The sequence below is a fragment of the Copadichromis virginalis genome, linkage group LG5 (genome assembly GCF_057382275.1).
Source record: "Copadichromis virginalis isolate Kocher_CV1m ecotype Utaka linkage group LG5, C_Virginalis_male_GT1.1, whole genome shotgun sequence".
Lineage (NCBI taxonomy): Eukaryota > Metazoa > Chordata > Actinopteri > Cichliformes > Cichlidae > Copadichromis > Copadichromis virginalis.
In genome coordinates, this window is record NC_140622.1 from 11,426,684 (window position 1) to 11,445,896 (window position 19,213).

The following is a 19,213-nucleotide window of genomic DNA, read 5'->3' on the forward strand; positions in this document are numbered from 1 at the left end:
TGTCAATGTGATAGAGAGATGCGATTCAACAAAGACAGTCTAAAGAAGAATTTATTATATGATTAATTTGACAAACAGCTGTTAAATAAGGAAATTAAACTTGAATACCAGCATTAGAGCAGGAGCATGAGGGCAAGTTTGTCACCGAAGTGTTTATTAGAATGTGGAACAGATTTTGTGAGTTGAACAGGGTTAGTCAGAGATTAACCATAAAGATGAAAAATAGATGTATAATTTCCTAAAGCCGTTTTACGACAGATTGTACACGACATTACTCACTGTCAGCATCTTTGAAATGCCGTTTGTCGCAAACCCCATAGATGCCGTCAATCCTAGTGAGATACAATCATCTTCCTTCACTCCCTCCCACCCCAAAAAAAAAGCACCATATAATCAGTTGTAAAAGTGTGTTTAGGGCTTTTTATGACCGTCCCCCTCATGCTAAACATTACATAAAATGTACAGTTAAAGTCAAAGTCAGGGGTCTAAAATAAGTCAAATAGTGTGTTATATTATGCAGCATGTTTTTGGCCAAAGAGGATAACATTTCACCATTTTTTTCTGTACAAACTAATGAATGAAAACTAAGGCCTACTGGGTGGATCACACCACATACAGCATTACTATAGAGAACCAGTTCTCTTGTGCATCATACAGAAGGGTCACTCTCAGAAACTCATCACAAAGCTACGGAAACTAGGGTGAAGAAAATGTTTATACAGGTATTCCAAAGAGCTCACACCATTCATGCTTTCATACCAACAGCTTCGTCCGACTTCTACCACCAACGGCTGAAGCGATAACAGCGTAATAAACAATCTGTCCTGAAGAACACCGTTGTAAATATTCTTGGGCATCCAACAAAGAAATGGAGAACTCGAAAAAGAAGCACTTACGGGTACTTGCGTTACTTTCACTGCAAAGCACAGAAGATGAAGTCATTTAAAGTTTGCGCACACCAGTCAAGAGTTTTAAGACATGCTAAAAGCTAAAAAATAGGAGAACCTTAAGAAGCTTTAAAGCAAATAGAAGGCTTCAAAAAAAAAAAAAAAAAAAAATTGACATGTTCACTTGCATCTCAAGGCAAAAAAAGCACAACTCGTGGTGTCGGAAATGCCCTCATACATTCACGTGAACACAACGTGCTGGGATTAAATCTGTACACTTGTGATTAGGAGTGGTTTGATCTGTACGGCGTTGGGATAAAACATGAGGTAGCTGATTCATTTGTACTTGTTTGACTGGACACATCCAAATCTTTTTAGCTCTGCATCTTCCATTTCAACAAAACAGGAGCACATTCAGGCTGTGGACAACTTTAACACAGCCACGCTCATCGTTTAAATTAAAGCTGAGCTATGCAGAAGGAGCCACCAAGAAGATTGTCATTCTCAGCTTGAAGGTTTCAGGAAATGCCAGATACCAGAGAAAGTGGAGGATTTCCAATCAAATGCTGATGTTGGGTTGAAAGCTAATTCGCATAAAGCAAACTTTGGGTATGGGGTGAACAAAAACTCTTATTTTAACACTTACACCTGCATAGTTTATTCTCTTCCCAAAGCATTTTCTCACAAAAGCTTCTGTTACATAATGAAGATTTTTTTTAACAAATGGGTTAAAATATAAACAATAAAAACAAATGTGCAATATTTTATTCTACAATTTATCCAGAGCTAAAAGCCACCGTTTTAACAACACAAAATATAAGTCAAGAAAAATAATAATAATATTAATGAGTCCCTGGGTGGGGCTTCTGAAGCCATAACTGAAGGGTGGTTTTTAGATGAGAGGTACCCCATGTGATATGTGGAAAATGCCAGCACACCCTCAAGCTACCTAAATGTGCTGAGTGGAGCCAGAAAGCACCAATGAACAATAGCCACCTAATAAAATAGACAGACGGGTTCATTGAAAATTCTCTTTTTAGAGGACTCATAAGGGGGGGAGAAGGGGGGGAAAGTAAAAAGCCATTTTCCTCCAAGCTCAGACAGTGGAGTGACATGGAGTCAACAGAGAGCATGAAGTTAGTGCGAGAGTGAGGCTGGTGACTCCTGGCAGCCCTGTGACACACCACTAACCTGCACGTGAAAGTTCAAGCTGCGGTAATTTCCAAACCAAGTCCATTTTTTTCCTAACATAACTTGTTGAATCATACATATTTATCATAGAACTTTCTAGGTTATATAAAAAGTTTTATTTTAAATTTCACCTAAAGCAAACAACCAATGCAGATGTCATTTTTTGAAGGTTGTTTAATTGTCTGTTATACCATGTGGCCAATCTGGGGTGGGCATACAGGTTTTCCTCTTCTTTCTCTTGAAAAGCGGATTTAACTCAGTGAGAAGACGATGGCCAGGAAAACTCCTATTTGCTGAAATCTGTGATGACAGCCTCCATGCGAAGGTGTAGACAGCAAACAGGTGAGTTTTTACATCCAGAACACAGTTCCTAAGCAGCCGGACGGCTCAGCTCAGCGGGGTCATTGCCAGCTTTAGGTGTCCATGCTCCATGTGGCCATCTGCCCCATCCCATCCCCAGTGCACTAAGTGCACACACTGGAGGTCAATCTTCCAGCAGATCTCTGTCCAGATCCATGAATGGTTCATCGATGTAGCTCGCTATGGCACACAGAGAAGTCCTGTCTGAACCCAGCAGCACTGATACAGTCTCCTTCCAGTAGCTGAATGGGATACAGGAGCTCTGAAAAAGGGAAAACCAAGATGAATAAGAACAAAAAAAAAACAAACAAAACCCCACAGCTAAAAGGTATCCCAGCTATAGCTATAATAATAGTTATAATTAGTTATTCAAGTAGCCTTTTACATAAAAAGAGTAAAAACCAGTAAAAGGACTTTTACTGGTTTGTATGAACAGATAAATAGAATAGAATAGAATAGAATAGAATTCAACTTTATTGTCATTGCACATGCACAGGTACAGGGCAACGAAATGCAGTTTGCATCCATCCAGAAGTGCTTTAGTGATATAGATATATTACAATATATATTAGCAATAATATAGATATGTAAGTATATTACAGAAATGGGTCTATTATGGTGTGTTATAATGTACACGGTATGAAGTATGTTGTGAATATTCTATAACTATAGGTAAGTACAGGCTGTAGTGAGAAATAGGTTAAATCAGAATAGGTTAGCTAGATGTCTCTTGGATCAATGTTAACACTTACAGATGAGTGTTCAAAAATAATAATACTTAAAAATAAATAAATAATAGTCTTGTTATAATGCCACTAATTGCCACGAGAACAGACTTAAGACTTGTTTATATAGGCTAAAAGTTTTCCCTAATTTTGTGTTTTGATAACTGAGATTCAAAGAGATTCAAAAATAGAAATAAAGGTAATCAATGATGCTGAGATCTGGTGACTAACACCACAAATCATAATTGGCATCGTTTAAACATGAAACCACTGAAAATGCAAAACACCCTACACAACACCGCAGAGCTTCAAAAATCACCTTGTTGTAGGGTCAAACGTTTGGATCGGCACTATTCTCCTGATGCAAGCATTAAATCATTTTGAACTTATGAAATTAGTTCTTTCATAATAAGCTCTGCCCCCCCCCCCAAAAAACCCATCTCTCTACACCAAAGAATTACAAAAAGTGCATACATCTCTGTAATGAGGGCTTATGCGCTAATATCCTTTACTCTGTCACTACATGACCTGATCAAACTGTCCACCACTAATTAAATGTTTCCCTTCCAAATTAAACCAATGGCAAAGCATCAAATGCCAACTAAAATCTCTGACCCCATTTATAGAAGTATTTCCCACAGGAAGCACTTCTTGTGTTAAGCAGTGTCTGTGTACCCTATACGTTTATAGTGTTTAAATTTGATGGGTACTGAAGACTACAGTAAGTTGGTATGTGTCAAAGTCATTAACCTGTGGCAGTCAACAGTGTAATTAGGTTGGACAGTGCAAATCTAATGGAAAATTGTAGCAGCCAAGTTGGAGACATCTGCCACTTGGTGGCAGCAGAGCAAGCAAAACAAACACATTGACATCACCTTGTAAAACTGTTATGCTGACAGTGAGTGGGACATTAAGAAACATCTTTACATGTTCTTTTACAAATGAAAGAAAATGGCTTCAGAAAACAGTAAGAAGTCTGGGTTTTACAGAATTCCTGTGATAGAACTTTTAGATTGTTTTACTTTGAGCTCAATGACCAGTTTGCTATTTTGTAAAGTTATTTCCAAACATCTGTTAGTCACATTGTTGCTTGTGAAAGGAGCTGAGCCCTCCATCTCCCTCCCATCAAAGCAAAATCTGTTGCACCATCTTCAGCATTAAGTCCCACTAATGAGTAAATGTTGCTCATAGAGTTGATAATTTCATAGGGCAGTCAAATATTTTAGATCTACTTACATAATCAATGTTTAAACAGCCATGTGAAAATTAAAGGGGGAAAAAGCCCTCTTCTGAGACAACGCTACAGCAAAAGTAAACACTTCGGTTTTGGTATAACTTAGTCCCAGCATGTGTATTTTTTTCATATTAAATAATATAAAAAGAATTTTATATTTGTTTACCTCCAATTAATTAATCACAGTTTGAGTGGAGAACACAAAGAGCACATACATTTTCTTCTTTTACTCTAGTTTTATTTAACCCCTGATGGGCAGGTGGATTTAACAGGGATTCCTGACTGGTAGTTGCTACTGCTGCAGATGATATGTGGCACTTAAACATTCAGCAGAAAGAAACTATTTTTTAGAAGGGCAGGTTTTTAGTTGTGGTGGTGTGGCGTGGGTATTTCAGTTCTTGTATGGAAAGTCCCTGACTTACAGAAGTTCTTCACAAAAATGAAAGACAATATCTAATCTGAAAGAACTTCTATGCGCCTCTACAATTTACAAGTGCTGCAGCACAGCAATCAAAGTCTTGGTTTTATCACTGTGCTTGCAAACGTTTCTACTGTGGAATGTTTTGAAGGTGTAACACAAATGCCACTTAATATAAGTGAAGAGGTCATTGCTTCCTGTGATGTTGGACCTGGTTGAGTGTTTGTACGTTCAGCTACTCACATTCTCCAGACAAGTGCTGTCTTTGTCCTTATTGAGGTAGTGGCGCTGCCAGAATCGCAGTAGGTTGTGAAAGTTGTTAAGCAGGCAGCCCGGGTACTTCTCAGCATACTCCTTCTCACGAAGGGCGTTGAGGTAGAAGGGCAGTTTAGCCTTTCTTCTGGCCAACATCAAAATCACCAAACTGGTGTTTAAACAGCTGACATTCTCCTGTAGAGAAACAGACCTCAGTTATAATTAAAAAATGTTAAATGCCAAATGTCTCTGAACTGACTTACAGTTTACTTTTAAACAGACTTTTTTGCTAAATAATCACCATGATCTTCTATGAAAACATGTGGCAAGGTGTAAATGAACCCAGACCTGTGTGAGTGTCTGTACATTGATGATGTTGACCAGTCGGAAAAGGAACGACAGCCTGTTCTCAACTCTGGCCATGTACGATAGCAAGCAGCACTCAGAAAGTACCTCCACCACTGGGAAACAACAAAGAACACAAAACATGTTTGTAAAGTGGAGGGAAAAAAAACAACGTAATAAATCAAATAAATGTATCAATGTACTCTCACTTCTGGCGCACATTGTTTCATCAGCTATCAATTCCACTTCAAACTCTTTGCTTTCTTTTAGATTTTGTCAGCAATCATTAATTTTATGTATTCTTTAAGCACATTAAAGTCCCAAAGATAAAAAACAAAACAAAAAGAAAAAATAAATAAAAGAAAATGCTCATATTAAGTTCTGCCTTAAATATTCTATAAACACCAGTTTACAACCATCAAATTTCCATTTACCTTTGACATCTTCAGTCTGGCTCTCAAAGCGGTCCAATGAAAGAACGATACAGCGTACTAGCATGTTTGAATCCACGAGGGAGCTGTTGATCTGTGTTAAAAACATCTGAAACTAAAAAAGAAAAGAAAAAACCATTAGCAACAATGCAGTAAGATCTTTTTCAGCCAGTATATATATTCTTAATAAATACTAGGATCTATCATCATACCTTTTCTGGAGTGTTGACATATTTGTTGAATCTCTTGAAAGCATCAATGTTGAACTTCATGAGCTCACCAAGCAGATCGAAGTAACTCTGAAGGACATCGCGAGATGTACAACCACTGTCTATGATGCAGAACAGGATGTGCTGTCGAGGAATGAAAATGGAAAGTGAACACCGATTCACTAAAGAAGAAGAAAGATCTCTGTACATGGGTGGTAACATTTATCTTACTTCTAGTAGGCCCCTCTTCAGAAGGAACATTTGGTCTGCATAGGATGTGGCACCTCTGAGGAAACTTTCCACTGCCCTTGCCTGCCAGAATCTATATATAAACACCCAAGAGAAACAATCAGCTAAAGCAAACTACACAGAGAAACCCCGAGCAGTCATTTAAATGGCACAATCTCTGATTCTCCAATATGTGCATGTCAGACTTTTAAAGAGATGGCTGACTATATAATCTGCATTATCTCCGTCTTTGGCCTACATGACACTTACCTGAAAGACGAGTCTGGAGGCTCCCTCTTCATGACAGTCAGGAGACGTGTGAGGAGGCCCTTCTTCCCATCACACACGAGGCTTCTATCTGTATTGACAAGAGCTTCCACCTCTGGGATATTAGCCTTCATGGAAATGGCACTCAGTTCATTCAACTCCTGGCTATTTAGAAGGAGGTACTTGTTCCTGAAAGATAGGGAACATATTGAAAAGGTAAATCAACATTTGATATTTCATTTAAGGTTAAAAGTAAAAAAATAAAAAAAACGCTGCTTACTCGTGATGATCACTGAAACTCTGAAGTAATCGCAAGAATTGGATTTTGAAGGATATCTCCTGTGTGACAGGAATAAAGAGTGTTCACCCTCCATATTTTAAAAAGTGATATGTAATTGTAATGATGAGTTTAGGACTACTGAATTGAAATTTCATACTGGACTACAGTCACAGTTCTCATTCTGGCCATGCACAACGTGATTCGAAACTGTATATTTCCTCCAGATGAGCTTGTCGAACAGGTTGTTGAGCCCTGGGATGAGACGAAACTCAGCCAGCATCTTGTGAACCTGAGAGGAGTTACGGGGGGGGAAAAAACAATTTAACTCTGTTCAGACAAAAAATTCAAGCTCAGCTCTAATGGTGGGGAAGAGTACCTGATTCCTTTGACGGCCCATCAGAAGAACACAGAGCACATACAGTACTTCTACTTTATACATAATCTCATGGACAATCTTCATGGACTGGGGCAGTCGATGTCTCAGAGGGCTGGTAGCCAGAGAACTCTCATCTGACGACTCTGTAGGTGAGGAGAGAAAAAAAACAACAGAAAAACAAAAAAAAACATGTCCAAATGTATTATTAAAAGTTCACGGGAATGCAACCATGAGTTAGCAGTATCATAAATGCCTTTTTTCTCACCTGTACTGCTTTGCTCAGGTTCCTCAGTGGCCATCTGCATGAGAGCATCCAGTACCAGAGCATTATCCAGCCATGTGTACCAGTCCTCCAGCTCCTGCAGGAAGTTAGCACCTGTGGCTTCAGATACCTTTCTAGTGGCCAATTTACAAAGCCGCTCAATGAATCCTGGGATGCTCAGCAGGGTTACTGTTGGAAAAAAAAAAGGCCTGTTAGTTCAGTTTAATGACATTTCTTGTTACAAGTGTCAGAAACAGGGTAAACAAACGCAGTCAAATGCACTCTTGCTATTGTACAAAATAAATGACACAGCCAATAAATCTTTGAACTCTGAAGACAACCTACCCTGGTTGACCTCTGCACGTGAAGGACTTGCATTGCGTTTTTGCTGTGCATTTTTGGCCAACAGGGTGTGCTTGTCATCATTTCCCACATCAGGTTCTGAGATTGTGACAGAAAGGATGCGACAGAAGTTGGCTAGCTGTTGCTGGTCAAAGCTTTGGACCAGACCCGACAGGTTAGGGATGCCCTCTAACTGGATCATCTCCTGAAAGGTGTGACCAGATGTAAAACATCAAATGTGAACAGAATGCAGACATTGCAACACTTTCAAAAGTAACTTTTGAGACAGACCCCGACTAAATTTGATTTGACCCAGCAGATATATGTATAAATGCTACATGCCAGTTTACGCGTAAGACCTGAAAATATTTACTTCTTTTGTATTTACAAAACTGACAAATGATCAGAATAATACATACTAACTAGGCTAACTGTGACTTGTACATTTTCATGGACCAAAGGTTTATCTGTCATAATTAGTAAAAAGATTAAGGAAAGCTGCTAAGTGAAGTGAGAGAGATGTCTAAACCATCAGGAGCACACAGAATAAAATTAAATCAGTCGCATTTTATAATCTCCACAGTGCTCTGACAGATAGTTGGCTTAGTTATGGATAATTAAGTAACTGGAGTTTTTGCCAGAGTCCACCCTGTACTGGTCGCCAGTCTGTCGCATGGCTAACACATGATTATAATCCATTGCTTAAAATCCTTTTTAAATAGTTGAGTAACTATGCATTAAAGTGAAGTCAAGAGATCCATAAATACATTTACCCCCTACTGTCACTTAATCCAAGTAGAACTCTTTACTTTGACACACCTTTTTTACTCCAAGAATATCTTCAATAAGAGTAGCAGTCTGCAGAAAGGTCTTCTTGTTTGTCATCAAGGTGAAGAGAAACAGAACAAAGTCATCCCTAGCAGCCAGACTCTTTGTGACGCCCTCCGTCTATGAATTTAAACAAGGAATTTTACACGGTCATTAAATTATGCAAAAATGATTCTGCATCAAGGCAAACAACTGGAAGGGAAAATATGATATGTGCGGCATATTTTATATGAAAAATATGTAACATGGTACTTACACATATGCAACAGTTGTACAGAACACTAAGGCAGTCTTTGACCAGGTCATCATTCACTGTTGTAACAGAAGCACAAATATTAATCTGACTGTTTCAGGATTATAGGAAAAAAACTAAGAACTAAAACGCAGAAATGCGGACAGATGTTATGGCAGTCCTACTTACTTTTAGGTTTCTTCTTCTGCATAGTTAGTGTAGGTCTCATCAGGATTTCCACTAGAAGCTTTATGAACACAGACAAATGAGAAAACCATTTTATTTCTCCAGTATCTCAGGAGGAGTTGAGCTATACATGAGAGTTTATTCTTCAGAAATAACAGCTTCAGTCCAATAACACCACAAGAATGTAAGACTTACATCAACTCCACCAAAGAGGTCAAAAGTGTACGTGTTGGGGAAGGTGGATTCCTGAGCGGTCTTCCTGTCCTCTGTGACAAAGGACATGGCCTCCACAGACAGCTGGGATAATAATAACTGCCAAAAAAACAGTGGTCACATTACTATTTTCCCCACCAGTTTTCAAAGTAAAACACTAAGCAAAAAAAAGAAAAAAAAGAAGCTAAAACCAGTCATTTCACTGCCTCCTTTGATGGACTAGTGCTATGTGGATACCTTAAGAAAGGTGTGGGCATGGGAGAGGTCACTGTTGGGATGGCTGCTCTCATAGAGCTTCTGCAGCAGAGTAGGGATGCCATTCCACTTGGCACGTTTATCTCTCTCCTGAAGCAGGCCTCCTGGGAGCTACAACACATAAAGAGGCAACATGAGCCCTTTTCAAACATGCACTGCAGTCCTGAACTAGATACTACTTAGAGGAGCAGTATATGAGACTGCAAATGTCAGAATCAATCCAATTAGCACTAAACAGACTTTATCCCACCAGCTCCCTAGTTTCAAGTCTGTAATGTTTGATTAAGTCAATCTGTGAATAGCACAGGTAATTGTTTTGAGAATTCACCACAAGTATATGCTGTCCTGCACATTCTGCTCAGAAACCACAATACTACATAGTACTTTCAGTAGTGAAAAATCAGTCTGACATTTACTGTCCGCTATGTGAGAAGGTCTTCTCATACTTTATTCTAAACTGTATGACGTTTTTGTGAAATCAGCTATACATAGTAAAAATATACAATTTTCTTTTAGACCTTTAAATAAAATTACATCGTTAATAAACATAAAAGCAGCGTGACATTGACTATAACACATACTCATAAAATATGTGTGTTGTCAGTCAAATAAATAATAAAATTCTCATTCCAATAGGTTTGCAACTTTCAAAGAAAGAAACATTTTATGAGTACAGCAAGGTAGTAAGCCTTCTTTTAAATGAAACTAAAAAAGCCACACCTTTGATCATACCATAGACTACAAAAGCTAACATGCCCCAACAGAGTTTCTATTTAAACCTTATGAAATCTAAAGTCATAGAGACCTTAAGATCAGAGTCATTGCCTCCCTTGATCACAGGAAACACATATTTATTGTGACATATAAACTTCCTGGAAGAAAAGAACATCTACACAAAAACATTATTGACCAAGTTAAAAATATGCGAAAGAAAATGTAAATATGCATGTTTTTAAATGTTGTTACCAGAAAACGTCTCACTGAGAAAGAATGAAATAAAAAGTTGAGATAAAAAAAAAAAGCATATTTATGCATGACAAACTGACTTTATTACAATGTGTGATATCTTAACTCTGTTTACTCTGGGCAGGTACTGGTTGTGAAAACAGCAAACAAGCCCAGTCTTCCTACTGTCACTTTCACATGAAATGATTTGACCAATTCTTAATATTGCCCCCTTTTTTTATATTAAAGATGATGGAAAAAAAAAAAAAAAAAACTCAGAGAGTAATCAATCAAGGCCTAAGAACCTTTCAGGCAATTTTAAACAAAATGATCTGTAACAAAATTTAATGGGTAATTGTTTTGGCCATGCTCCACCAACTTTGCTGAAATTGGGCAAAAAGCTGAAGAATGATCAAATAATTAGCTTTAATTCATGTCTCAGAGGCAGTTCAACCTAAAACACCAAGTGGACTGCTCTGACAACTGAAGGCTCAAACCACAGCACATGACATACCCTCCTTAAAATCTGTTCATGTGTCAGCAGAACTGGCAGGACTCCTGTGTTTTCCCAAATTACAGCAATTCATAACATTCCCTGGACGGCCTAAGAAAACTTGTTTAAAGTCGACGTGTTCAGGGTTATCGGGGGCGTTAACAGATAACGCTGGAAATACCTTGCGTTATTAGAACCTCTACTTAAGAACAAAGCTTCTTTGTAAACGTCATTACGCAGTACGCTAGCTGGAAATGTGACAGTCACGCCACTAACATATGCATTGAAAACAAAAAAGGTGTTAATGGGTTTAATCGGCTTTACAATTTGACGGCTTTTTTTAGGATGAAACGGGCAATATCATAATAGATATGCATGAGTTGAACGTGTGGAAACACCCGGAGAGCTGCGACATTCGTATGCACGAAGATACGTGAAAATCTAAACAGTTGGCGTAAGCTGTCGCTAGCATTAAATCAAAAACCAACCCTTCACACTTAGAAATATCGTGTAAATGGCACAAAAATAAACCTGCGAACGTTAACATACCTTAACAGCTGTTGTGGCGTACCCATTTAAGGAAACGATAGTTATTGTGGTTAGTGCTGTTACGTAATCACCTGAGCTATTCTGCTGGCTTAGCTAGTTAGCTGTCGCTAGCTCCTTCACTACCATTAGCAAATCTTACTGTCGTTTATACCAAGATTACAGTATTTAGAAAATAAAGTGAGGGGCGCTGTAGAAATATTTACATTATTATAGTCAACGGCCATAAGAACAGTCCGAAGACAACCGACTTTAAAATGTTTTATATCGTACAAAACCTGGCCTCCAATGCTAAGCTAATGTAAAGCTAACAACAAAAGAGCCACTTCAACGGAGCTTTTCTCATACACTTGTAGCAGTGACAGCGTCATTTGGATTGTCAGCGAGCAAAAACATGTTTCCTGGCAATAGGTTGTATCATAGTTTAAAATTGCCAAAGAAAAATCACACCCCGTTATGTTTAGCCTGTTAGTCAAGCCCGAGCTGACAGGAGCGACTACAGCTCCAGCTAGGTCTCTCGGACAACGTCTTCCTTTCAGGCTCGATTCCAAGCGCAAGTCCCTGGTCTCAGTCGATCAACTTTCGAGTGGTTTAACAGTCAAAACAAATGTCGTTTCTCCCACCTGTGTTCCTCGACTGAAGCCCTGGCCGGTGATTTTAGTGGCCGTGAACTTCGTGATGATATTGCTACTGTAGTTTCTTCGTTTTCCTCTCGTACAAGGGGACTCGCACCCCAGAAGCGTCGCCATTATTTCTTCTTCCTGAACTGAACTGTTTGGGCAGGAAGTGAAAGGCTTTGATGAATTATTTGAGGTAATTAAGCGGCATCTGCTGGCAGAGAAGCAGACTCTACGAGCTTGTGCGTTTGGTAATTACGTTCTTATACATATATACCGCGATATATAAACAAATTAAAAAATAATAATTAAAAAGAAATTCAGGCCTGCCATTAATTATTTTTGCGTTCTTATATTTTTTATATATTGCACACAAGCGTAGGCGTTATTGGCGGCGGCTGAATTCTACGGACACTTGAACTACCTTGAACTTACGTTAATTAATCTTAAACGTACGTACTTAAAAGATGAGTTGTTGCAGTGCAAGCTCGGTACAAGTATTCGTTTCACAGTAGTTTCGTGTTTTTGCGGCAATGGTAACCAGCACGACTAAAAAAACATAAGTCATTCATCGGTTTGTGCAGCTTGTTTTCAAAACTCGAAAACTGCAAAACGAATGGAAAAGTGTTGAGGATATTGTGTGCTGATAGCAAGTGTATCGTGAATTCAGTGATCCACTTCGGCACCCAGAGAAAGTGTTTCTCTTGCTTTGCCTCTGCAGTCTAACACGGATGTCTTTGCACTTTTAAAGCTGTGGCTACATGTCTCTATGAGTGTACTATACGTGTGTGGCTATGCATGTGTCAGTACAAGAGCATGTTTTTCTTTTTTTTTTATGGAATAGCATAGCAAATGGACTTTAGCATGTTCCCCTCGAAGTTGTTTGGTTATTTCACAGAATCTGCACATGTGTTACATAAATTATATATTTTTATTGGATTCCAATGACACAACCATGATAACAATCATATTCCAATAATATTAACACATAATATGACATTCAACCTGCAAGTACACATTAGTTTATAAATTAAAAGATACATTCAATGTTTCGGAGCCAAATGAGAACACATTTCTCAAAGCTCCTCTGTATGCCTCTTTGGACACACATCCACAAAAGCAGTCCTCCAGCTCATATAGTTTGCAGTACTGCATATCTCCACACAGCGTAGTGTCTCAGCCCTCTCGCTATTCCAGGGCAGTCTCTAAAGACTGCACTTGGGCGTGTAGACGGCCTCTTCCAGTGGGATCCCCAAGCCGCAGCCGATGAATTACAGAGTCTCACTCTGCAGTCTTTCCTCAAGTGTCCCAGCAGCTGTTTTCGCCGGCCTCGGTCATTTGGAGGTAGGAGTAAATAGCCTCCCTGAGCCCCTCGCTCACCAGAGAGTGGTCTGACACTGTCCTCTTCCTCTTTAAGATCACCGATCTGGAGGGGACAAAGAAGAATTTGAGACTTCAGTGAGGAAAGTGATGTGGTAACTGAATCCGTTGGAGACTGCCGTTTCAACCTGCACATCCTGCTCTACATTTGCAGGCTCCACACATTCACAACTGGCACGTACCCACTGTAACCACAGGCCTATCTGTTGGCATGTCTGCCGGTGTTGTTTACACACTCTTCACACCAGTTTATTCAGTACATTACTGCAGTGCTGAATCATTATCTTTCTAACAGACTGTCAACATAAACGGAAAAGGCAGATCTTGATGCTAATCTAGGAAAGACAGCGCTGAAAAATGAGTCACAGAGTGACATCTTATGGAAGACATCAGTACAAGTAAATCTAGAGCGAGCCACACCTGCTGATTTCCTTCCATTTGATGGTGGGCCTCCTGGTCGTTATTGGAATAGGCCGGGCCTCTTCAGCATTGTCTAAACCCTGGATGAAGCAAGGCATTGCCAGCCGACAGCACAATCCATCTGCGGTCTCTGCAAAAGAAGGCAACATTTTAGCATCGATCTTTTCAAGGGCTTTAGTGTTAAAGCAAAATAGTCTCAACATTAATACGAACCTGAATAGTGTTCCACCATGCAATGCAGGGTGGAGAAAGTCAGGCTTGGAGATATGTAGACCCATCCATTCGGGAGGGTAGAAATGCGGTAGTGCTTCACACAGTCCTGGTGCGAAGAGCTGGTTCTCCTCAGGATAGATAGCGAGTAGGAATCTAAATAAAGAAATAACACACAGATGCAGGAATTAATAAAATATGCCAGTCTTAGTTGTTAACCATAGTTCCAGTTGTTTCTGAAGCAAACTAAATATTTCTACTGAGCTTTACAGTATAGTCTGTAAATAGCTGTGCCTTCAGTAGAAATAGAAATAGCAGTTTAAGGGCGATTTTGCTTAAGGAAATTATTATACTGGATTCAATGTCTGATGATGAATACTCCATAAATAAATAAATTCATATACATGAACAATAACAATCCTTTATACATACTTAATAAGTGTAACAAGCCATCACCACTTTTAGAAGTACAGAAGAAATGAAAATGAAAATAACTGGGTAGGAAATACTCCTCCCCAGCAAAGCTAGGCTAAGGGGAAATGCAACTTCAAATGAAGAAATTTCAGGGTTCCTAGCATGACGTTGGCCTCGGACTGAATGGTAATGATAAATCTAACAATTAACAAAGGGGGAATAAAAAACAAAAAACAATAAAAACCTCTAACCTCTGCTTGTCTCTGACTCTCGAATCAAGAAGGCTCCATTCTGGTTATTAGGACGCATGAGCAGCTCCACTGCTTTGTACCTGCTGATGCCTTTGAACAGCCACCTGCATAATAATAATTTAAAAAATGCACATTCAGAACAGTAAGATGAGAGGACAATGTCATATTTTACTGTTAGGAAAAATCCAGTGGAACAACATCAGAGCACATTCACCACTGGAGGAGGACTGAAACTGCAGGAGGGAGGAGCTGATCATGTCACCGAAAAAGAAAAGCTCTGTTCCAAACATTTGTCTCCACTGAGGTAAAAGTTCACCTACACAGGGACCCCTCCCACCTCTCAGGGAACTCCCCGCCTCCCCTTTCATTTCAACTCCTCCGACTTTTGTCACGCACAGAAAAATGTGACAAATCTGCTAACACGGTCCTTGTGTCTGTACCTGTCAGTAACTCTGGCCGTGTACTCGATAGGGACGTAGCTCTCCCGGCCTGTCGTTGTGGATCTCACCATTATGAAGTCCCCGTCACTGTGAGTTAAAATAAATACAGAAATAAATAAATGACACTCATCACTAATTGTAGCTGAACATTAAAACTGAAACATTAAGAGCAGTAATACATACTCTGATGTCATGGTCAGTCTTTCCCCAATGCACATGGTCAGTTGTGTTTCTCCAAATGATGGGTAATCAACAAGAGACACAATCACGGTTTCTGGGCTCTCTGCACAGATAGAAAGGAAGAGATATTTGATTTTAATCTTGCCTTTGGCTAATTATACATACATACATATATATATATATATATATATATATATATATACATACATACATACACACACATACACACACATATTTCTGTCCTGGGATTAAACCTACCCATTGACTCATCTGGGTTTTCAAAGACTGTCAGGTTGGATTGGCATCTGGTGAGGCAGGTCCCCATTGTCTGTGGTTTTCTTGCTAATTTGAAATGTCTACTGCTGCTAGGGGGGGAAAAATATAGTGTTATTATGAAATCGCCTTTAGTAGCACAAATTCATAATTGAACTGCAAATGTAGTTCATGCATTGGCATTGTGGTATCTGTAAAGCTACTTAGAGGTGCAGGATATTTTTTTAGGACATCTGAATCCGGGCAACAAAACCAGAATACAGGAAGGCGCCTAACCACAACAAGAGGTATGATATCCTGTGTTAAATTTCCAATGCAATACTTATGTGAGAACTATGGTCAGTTTCTCAAATGCAAAGTGAGATGAGATTTTACTTCTGCGGTAGCAGCAAGGCAGGAACATATTTCAAACTAAAACACCGTAACTAACCACTCCATTTCTTTGCAGTGCATGATCATCACTCAGTGACAAAAATTCAAAGGAAATTTAAGCATAATTTCCTCGTTGTGAAAGTGAAGTCCTGGAACAAAAGGGGGGAAAGCATATTCTCACCTTTTTCAATTCTTGGATGAAAAATGTCCCTCCAGAAAATATATTCCGCTCAATTAGTTAGACTCCTTTCACGATAACAAATCAAATCCAAGTCTTCCCAGTGAAAAATGTTCTTCGGCCTTCAGCACATCCAATGTTGCTTGGGCAACGTGTAGTACATGTATAAGCTCAAGTTCCTACTCAGGCACGCTGCTCATTCAGTGTGTTCCTTGCTCTGATCAGTTACCACGAAGACTGCTGTGTTTGCGCAGCTGTTTATCGCGTGGGCTCACTGAAGAGAGGAAGCTTCCTGCCTGGCTTTTATACATGCGGCTTAACTGCAACTTCCTGTGACGCTCAACAGTGACATAAACTACCTCAAGTTGATTTCTCTGATGCAGGCTGTTTTGAAGAGGCACCAATTGTGCGCTTGTTTATGGAATGAATGTGTACGTCAGTGAAATTTGTCATCCCCATGTACATGAACCCTGTGGCGCATTGTGGGTTGAAGAGGTGTCATCAGTTTACAGTGACAGTTAATGTAAAATAAGCTTATACTGGACAAACTATCTGAATTTCTGTATTTTGAAATGTGCGGAAAAGGGAAAACCGTGGAGATGTTTTCGCTCTTTACATTATTATCCATCATGTTAAGATTCCAGTTGTTGCTGTGAGATAAAAGACAAACTTCTGCAGAATCAGGCGGTTCCACTGCCAACCCACACGTGCCATGATTTCTCATCCATCCACCACAGTGACAATGCAGAAGCAGCCCACCAGTGGGGTCCTGCTCTTTTATACATGTAAGTGTGAAAAGGTGAAAGGCAATCCAGATTATTATTTTTTTTAAATTGTCACGAATTCTGTAACTGTGTAGCTCTACTGCTTATGAAACCATGAGAGGGTAGGAAAGAAAAGCATGTCTCTGTTGAAAAAACACAAACCAAACCAGTCGTTCTTGGAAATATTAATAAAACCAAGATAAAACTGTCATATCTCCTTGTTCTGTGTCTTAATCAGATGTACTCTGAGCTGCTTCAGACGCAAATGAGCAAGTGTACCCTGCACGGAAACAATACAGCAAGAACAGATCAGATTGGTGCTGAATCACCAGAACAGCCTGTTAGCACAGATGGAAAGAACTTTGTGCTCTTTAAAAAAAAAAAAAAATCTGAGATTAACTCATTCCAAACCACTGATGTACATCTTTCTCAAATAGAAACTGAAAAAGGGTCACTAAATAGTGCATATTTCCTGTGTTTTAGTCAACTCGTGTAAAAAAAAAATAATGCAATGATCAGCCCGCCTCAGCTTCTCCGAGTACAACCTCAGTAAATGCACCACAGATGTCGACAAAAACAGGGCATTCGTCATAATGGGGTTTATGCATGTCATCACATTATATTCTATGCAAAAATGCTTGGAAAGCTCCATCAAGTAAGGGCAATTAATAATTAGCAACAGAGCTCCCACAATCATTACAGTAAGCACGTCCTCAGTGTGTGTTATGATTAGCATATTAACACTATTTTCCCATTCTGCTTTGTTTTCAGAAATCATCATCTTATTTACAGAGCAGCTGATCATTGTTTTTGTAACATGTGTTAAATATAGACCACCTCGTCTGTGACAGCAGAAGTTATCTCTCAGAAACAAAATAAGAAACAAGAGCGGTTGGAAACTCACTCACCACAGCCACCGCACTTTTCCACTAACGGGAGAGCCGATGTATGAGAACGCTCTGCTCGCAGACGCGCTCTTTCTGTCATTCATTCGATTAGGTTGCACGCTTGTTCACAAGCCGTTGGTTTAGCAGAATTATTGGTAAAAGCACTGACAAATAAAAACAAGACACGTTCTCGTATCTTTATTCAGTAGTAATATAAATGAGCTAACCAGCAGACAGTGAGACGCACCACATGGCCCCTGATGGAAGGGACTCATACTTTTCACATCAGATCCCACTTGTTGAAGGTTGTTAAAACAACAATGAATATACTAGTCAACTGAACAACATCAAAAAAAGGGGAAAAAAAGCAAATTAAAAAAACATCAACACAAAGCAGAAGGGAAAATGAAATGCTGGGTTGAGTTAAAAAACCAAACAAAGTCAAATTACTTGAAGTGAAACACAACTGAAAGTTCAAGAGCAGCTCTACATTTAACTTAGCTGGACTTACAGTGTGCTACAGTATGCAATGCTACTTGCACGCATCATCCACATCACTTTCTATGCAGCTTTATTTCTGCAAATACTAAGTGATCTCCTGCTGTGCGTTGTATCTAATTTGCATTGCAGCTAGTTTGACAATAAAGACACACAATCATGATTTACAATCGATGTTAGGAGTTAAAAAAAACCCAGTTACTTTGATTTCTACACTGTGTGAAGACATTTGAAACAACGACAATGTGAAAAAAAATAAATACAGGACTGGACAGCTGAGTCATATGGTCAATCATATGGTTTTTGAATATACAACACATCTGAATGGAGTTATGGTTTCTGATAGGAATGTGAGTTTGACAGTGTATTTAATACAATATTTTATAATATGGATCTGTTAATATATTTATTACATCCTCCTTTCTAATCACATAGATCATTATAGATCTTCCTAGCATTGAGCTGCTTAGGATGAGAGAGAGAGAAAGTTAGAGAGACGTGGAGAAGGGACATAAGTTACTATGGGAGAGTGCGAGGTGGGGGCGGATTGGGGGCTTAGCAGGAGACCTCCATGGTCTGGGGCCCGGCCTTGGTGTCCAGGCTCCCGGTGGTGCCGCCCTCCAGCAGGCTGTTGATGTTGCTGCGGCTGCGACTGTTGTCCATGGAGGTAATGCTGGAAGAGGAGGTGGTGCGTGAGCGAGCCAAGCGAGTCATTCCTGCTGAAGGTACTGAAAGAGAAACGCGCGTTAATATTCCACTCACACGGCCCACAGACTCGGTGCAGCGTGGGAATGCAGATACCGTGACACATCAGCAACAAC

At 39.5% G+C, this 19,213-nt stretch overlaps 3 protein-coding genes across 7 annotated transcripts in view; all 3 read right to left on the bottom strand.

The window, feature by feature from the left end:
* Positions 1 to 33: 33 nt before the first annotated feature.
* Positions 34 to 12,313, bottom strand: trpc4apa (transient receptor potential cation channel, subfamily C, member 4 associated protein a). Its single transcript, XM_085455902.1, has 18 exons — positions 12,132 to 12,313; positions 9,507 to 9,635; positions 9,252 to 9,368; positions 9,060 to 9,117; positions 8,895 to 8,950; positions 8,630 to 8,758; positions 7,814 to 8,015; positions 7,472 to 7,657; positions 7,207 to 7,349; positions 6,988 to 7,119; positions 6,831 to 6,889; positions 6,554 to 6,739; positions 6,287 to 6,377; positions 6,059 to 6,199; positions 5,850 to 5,961; positions 5,419 to 5,531; positions 5,059 to 5,265; positions 34 to 2,700 (listed from the first exon to the last, which is right to left on the bottom strand). The coding sequence occupies exons 1-18, from the start codon at positions 12,255 to 12,257 to the stop codon at positions 2,563 to 2,565; spliced, it is 2,325 nt and encodes a 774-aa protein (XP_085312028.1). The 5' UTR covers positions 12,258 to 12,313; the 3' UTR covers positions 34 to 2,562.
* Positions 12,314 to 13,037: 724 nt separating this feature from the next.
* sla2a (Src like adaptor 2a) lies at positions 13,038 to 16,531 on the bottom strand. 2 transcript variants are annotated; one of them, XM_085455908.1, is made up of 8 exons: positions 16,247 to 16,531; positions 15,679 to 15,782; positions 15,424 to 15,523; positions 15,241 to 15,327; positions 14,801 to 14,904; positions 14,139 to 14,291; positions 13,926 to 14,055; positions 13,038 to 13,551 (listed from the first exon to the last, which is right to left on the bottom strand). In XM_085455908.1, exons 2-8 carry the CDS (start codon positions 15,743 to 15,745, stop codon positions 13,425 to 13,427), a joined length of 768 nt encoding a protein of 255 aa, XP_085312034.1. In that variant the 5' UTR covers positions 15,746 to 15,782; positions 16,247 to 16,531; the 3' UTR covers positions 13,038 to 13,424. The 2 variants fall into 2 exon arrangements, with proteins under 2 accessions (XP_085312034.1, XP_085312036.1); XM_085455910.1 differs by having other exon boundaries at positions 15,679 to 15,785.
* Positions 16,532 to 18,077: 1,546 nt separating this feature from the next.
* ndrg3a (ndrg family member 3a) overlaps positions 18,078 to 19,213 on the bottom strand; it is a 31,268-nt gene continuing 30,132 nt past the window's right edge. For all 4 annotated transcript variants that reach the window (XM_085455905.1, XM_085455904.1, XM_085455906.1 and 1 more), the window contains one exon: positions 18,078 to 19,120. In XM_085455905.1, coding sequence (XP_085312031.1) covers positions 18,948 to 19,120 — 173 coding nt within the window. In that variant the 3' untranslated portion in view covers positions 18,078 to 18,947. The remainder of the gene's footprint in view (positions 19,121 to 19,213) is intronic.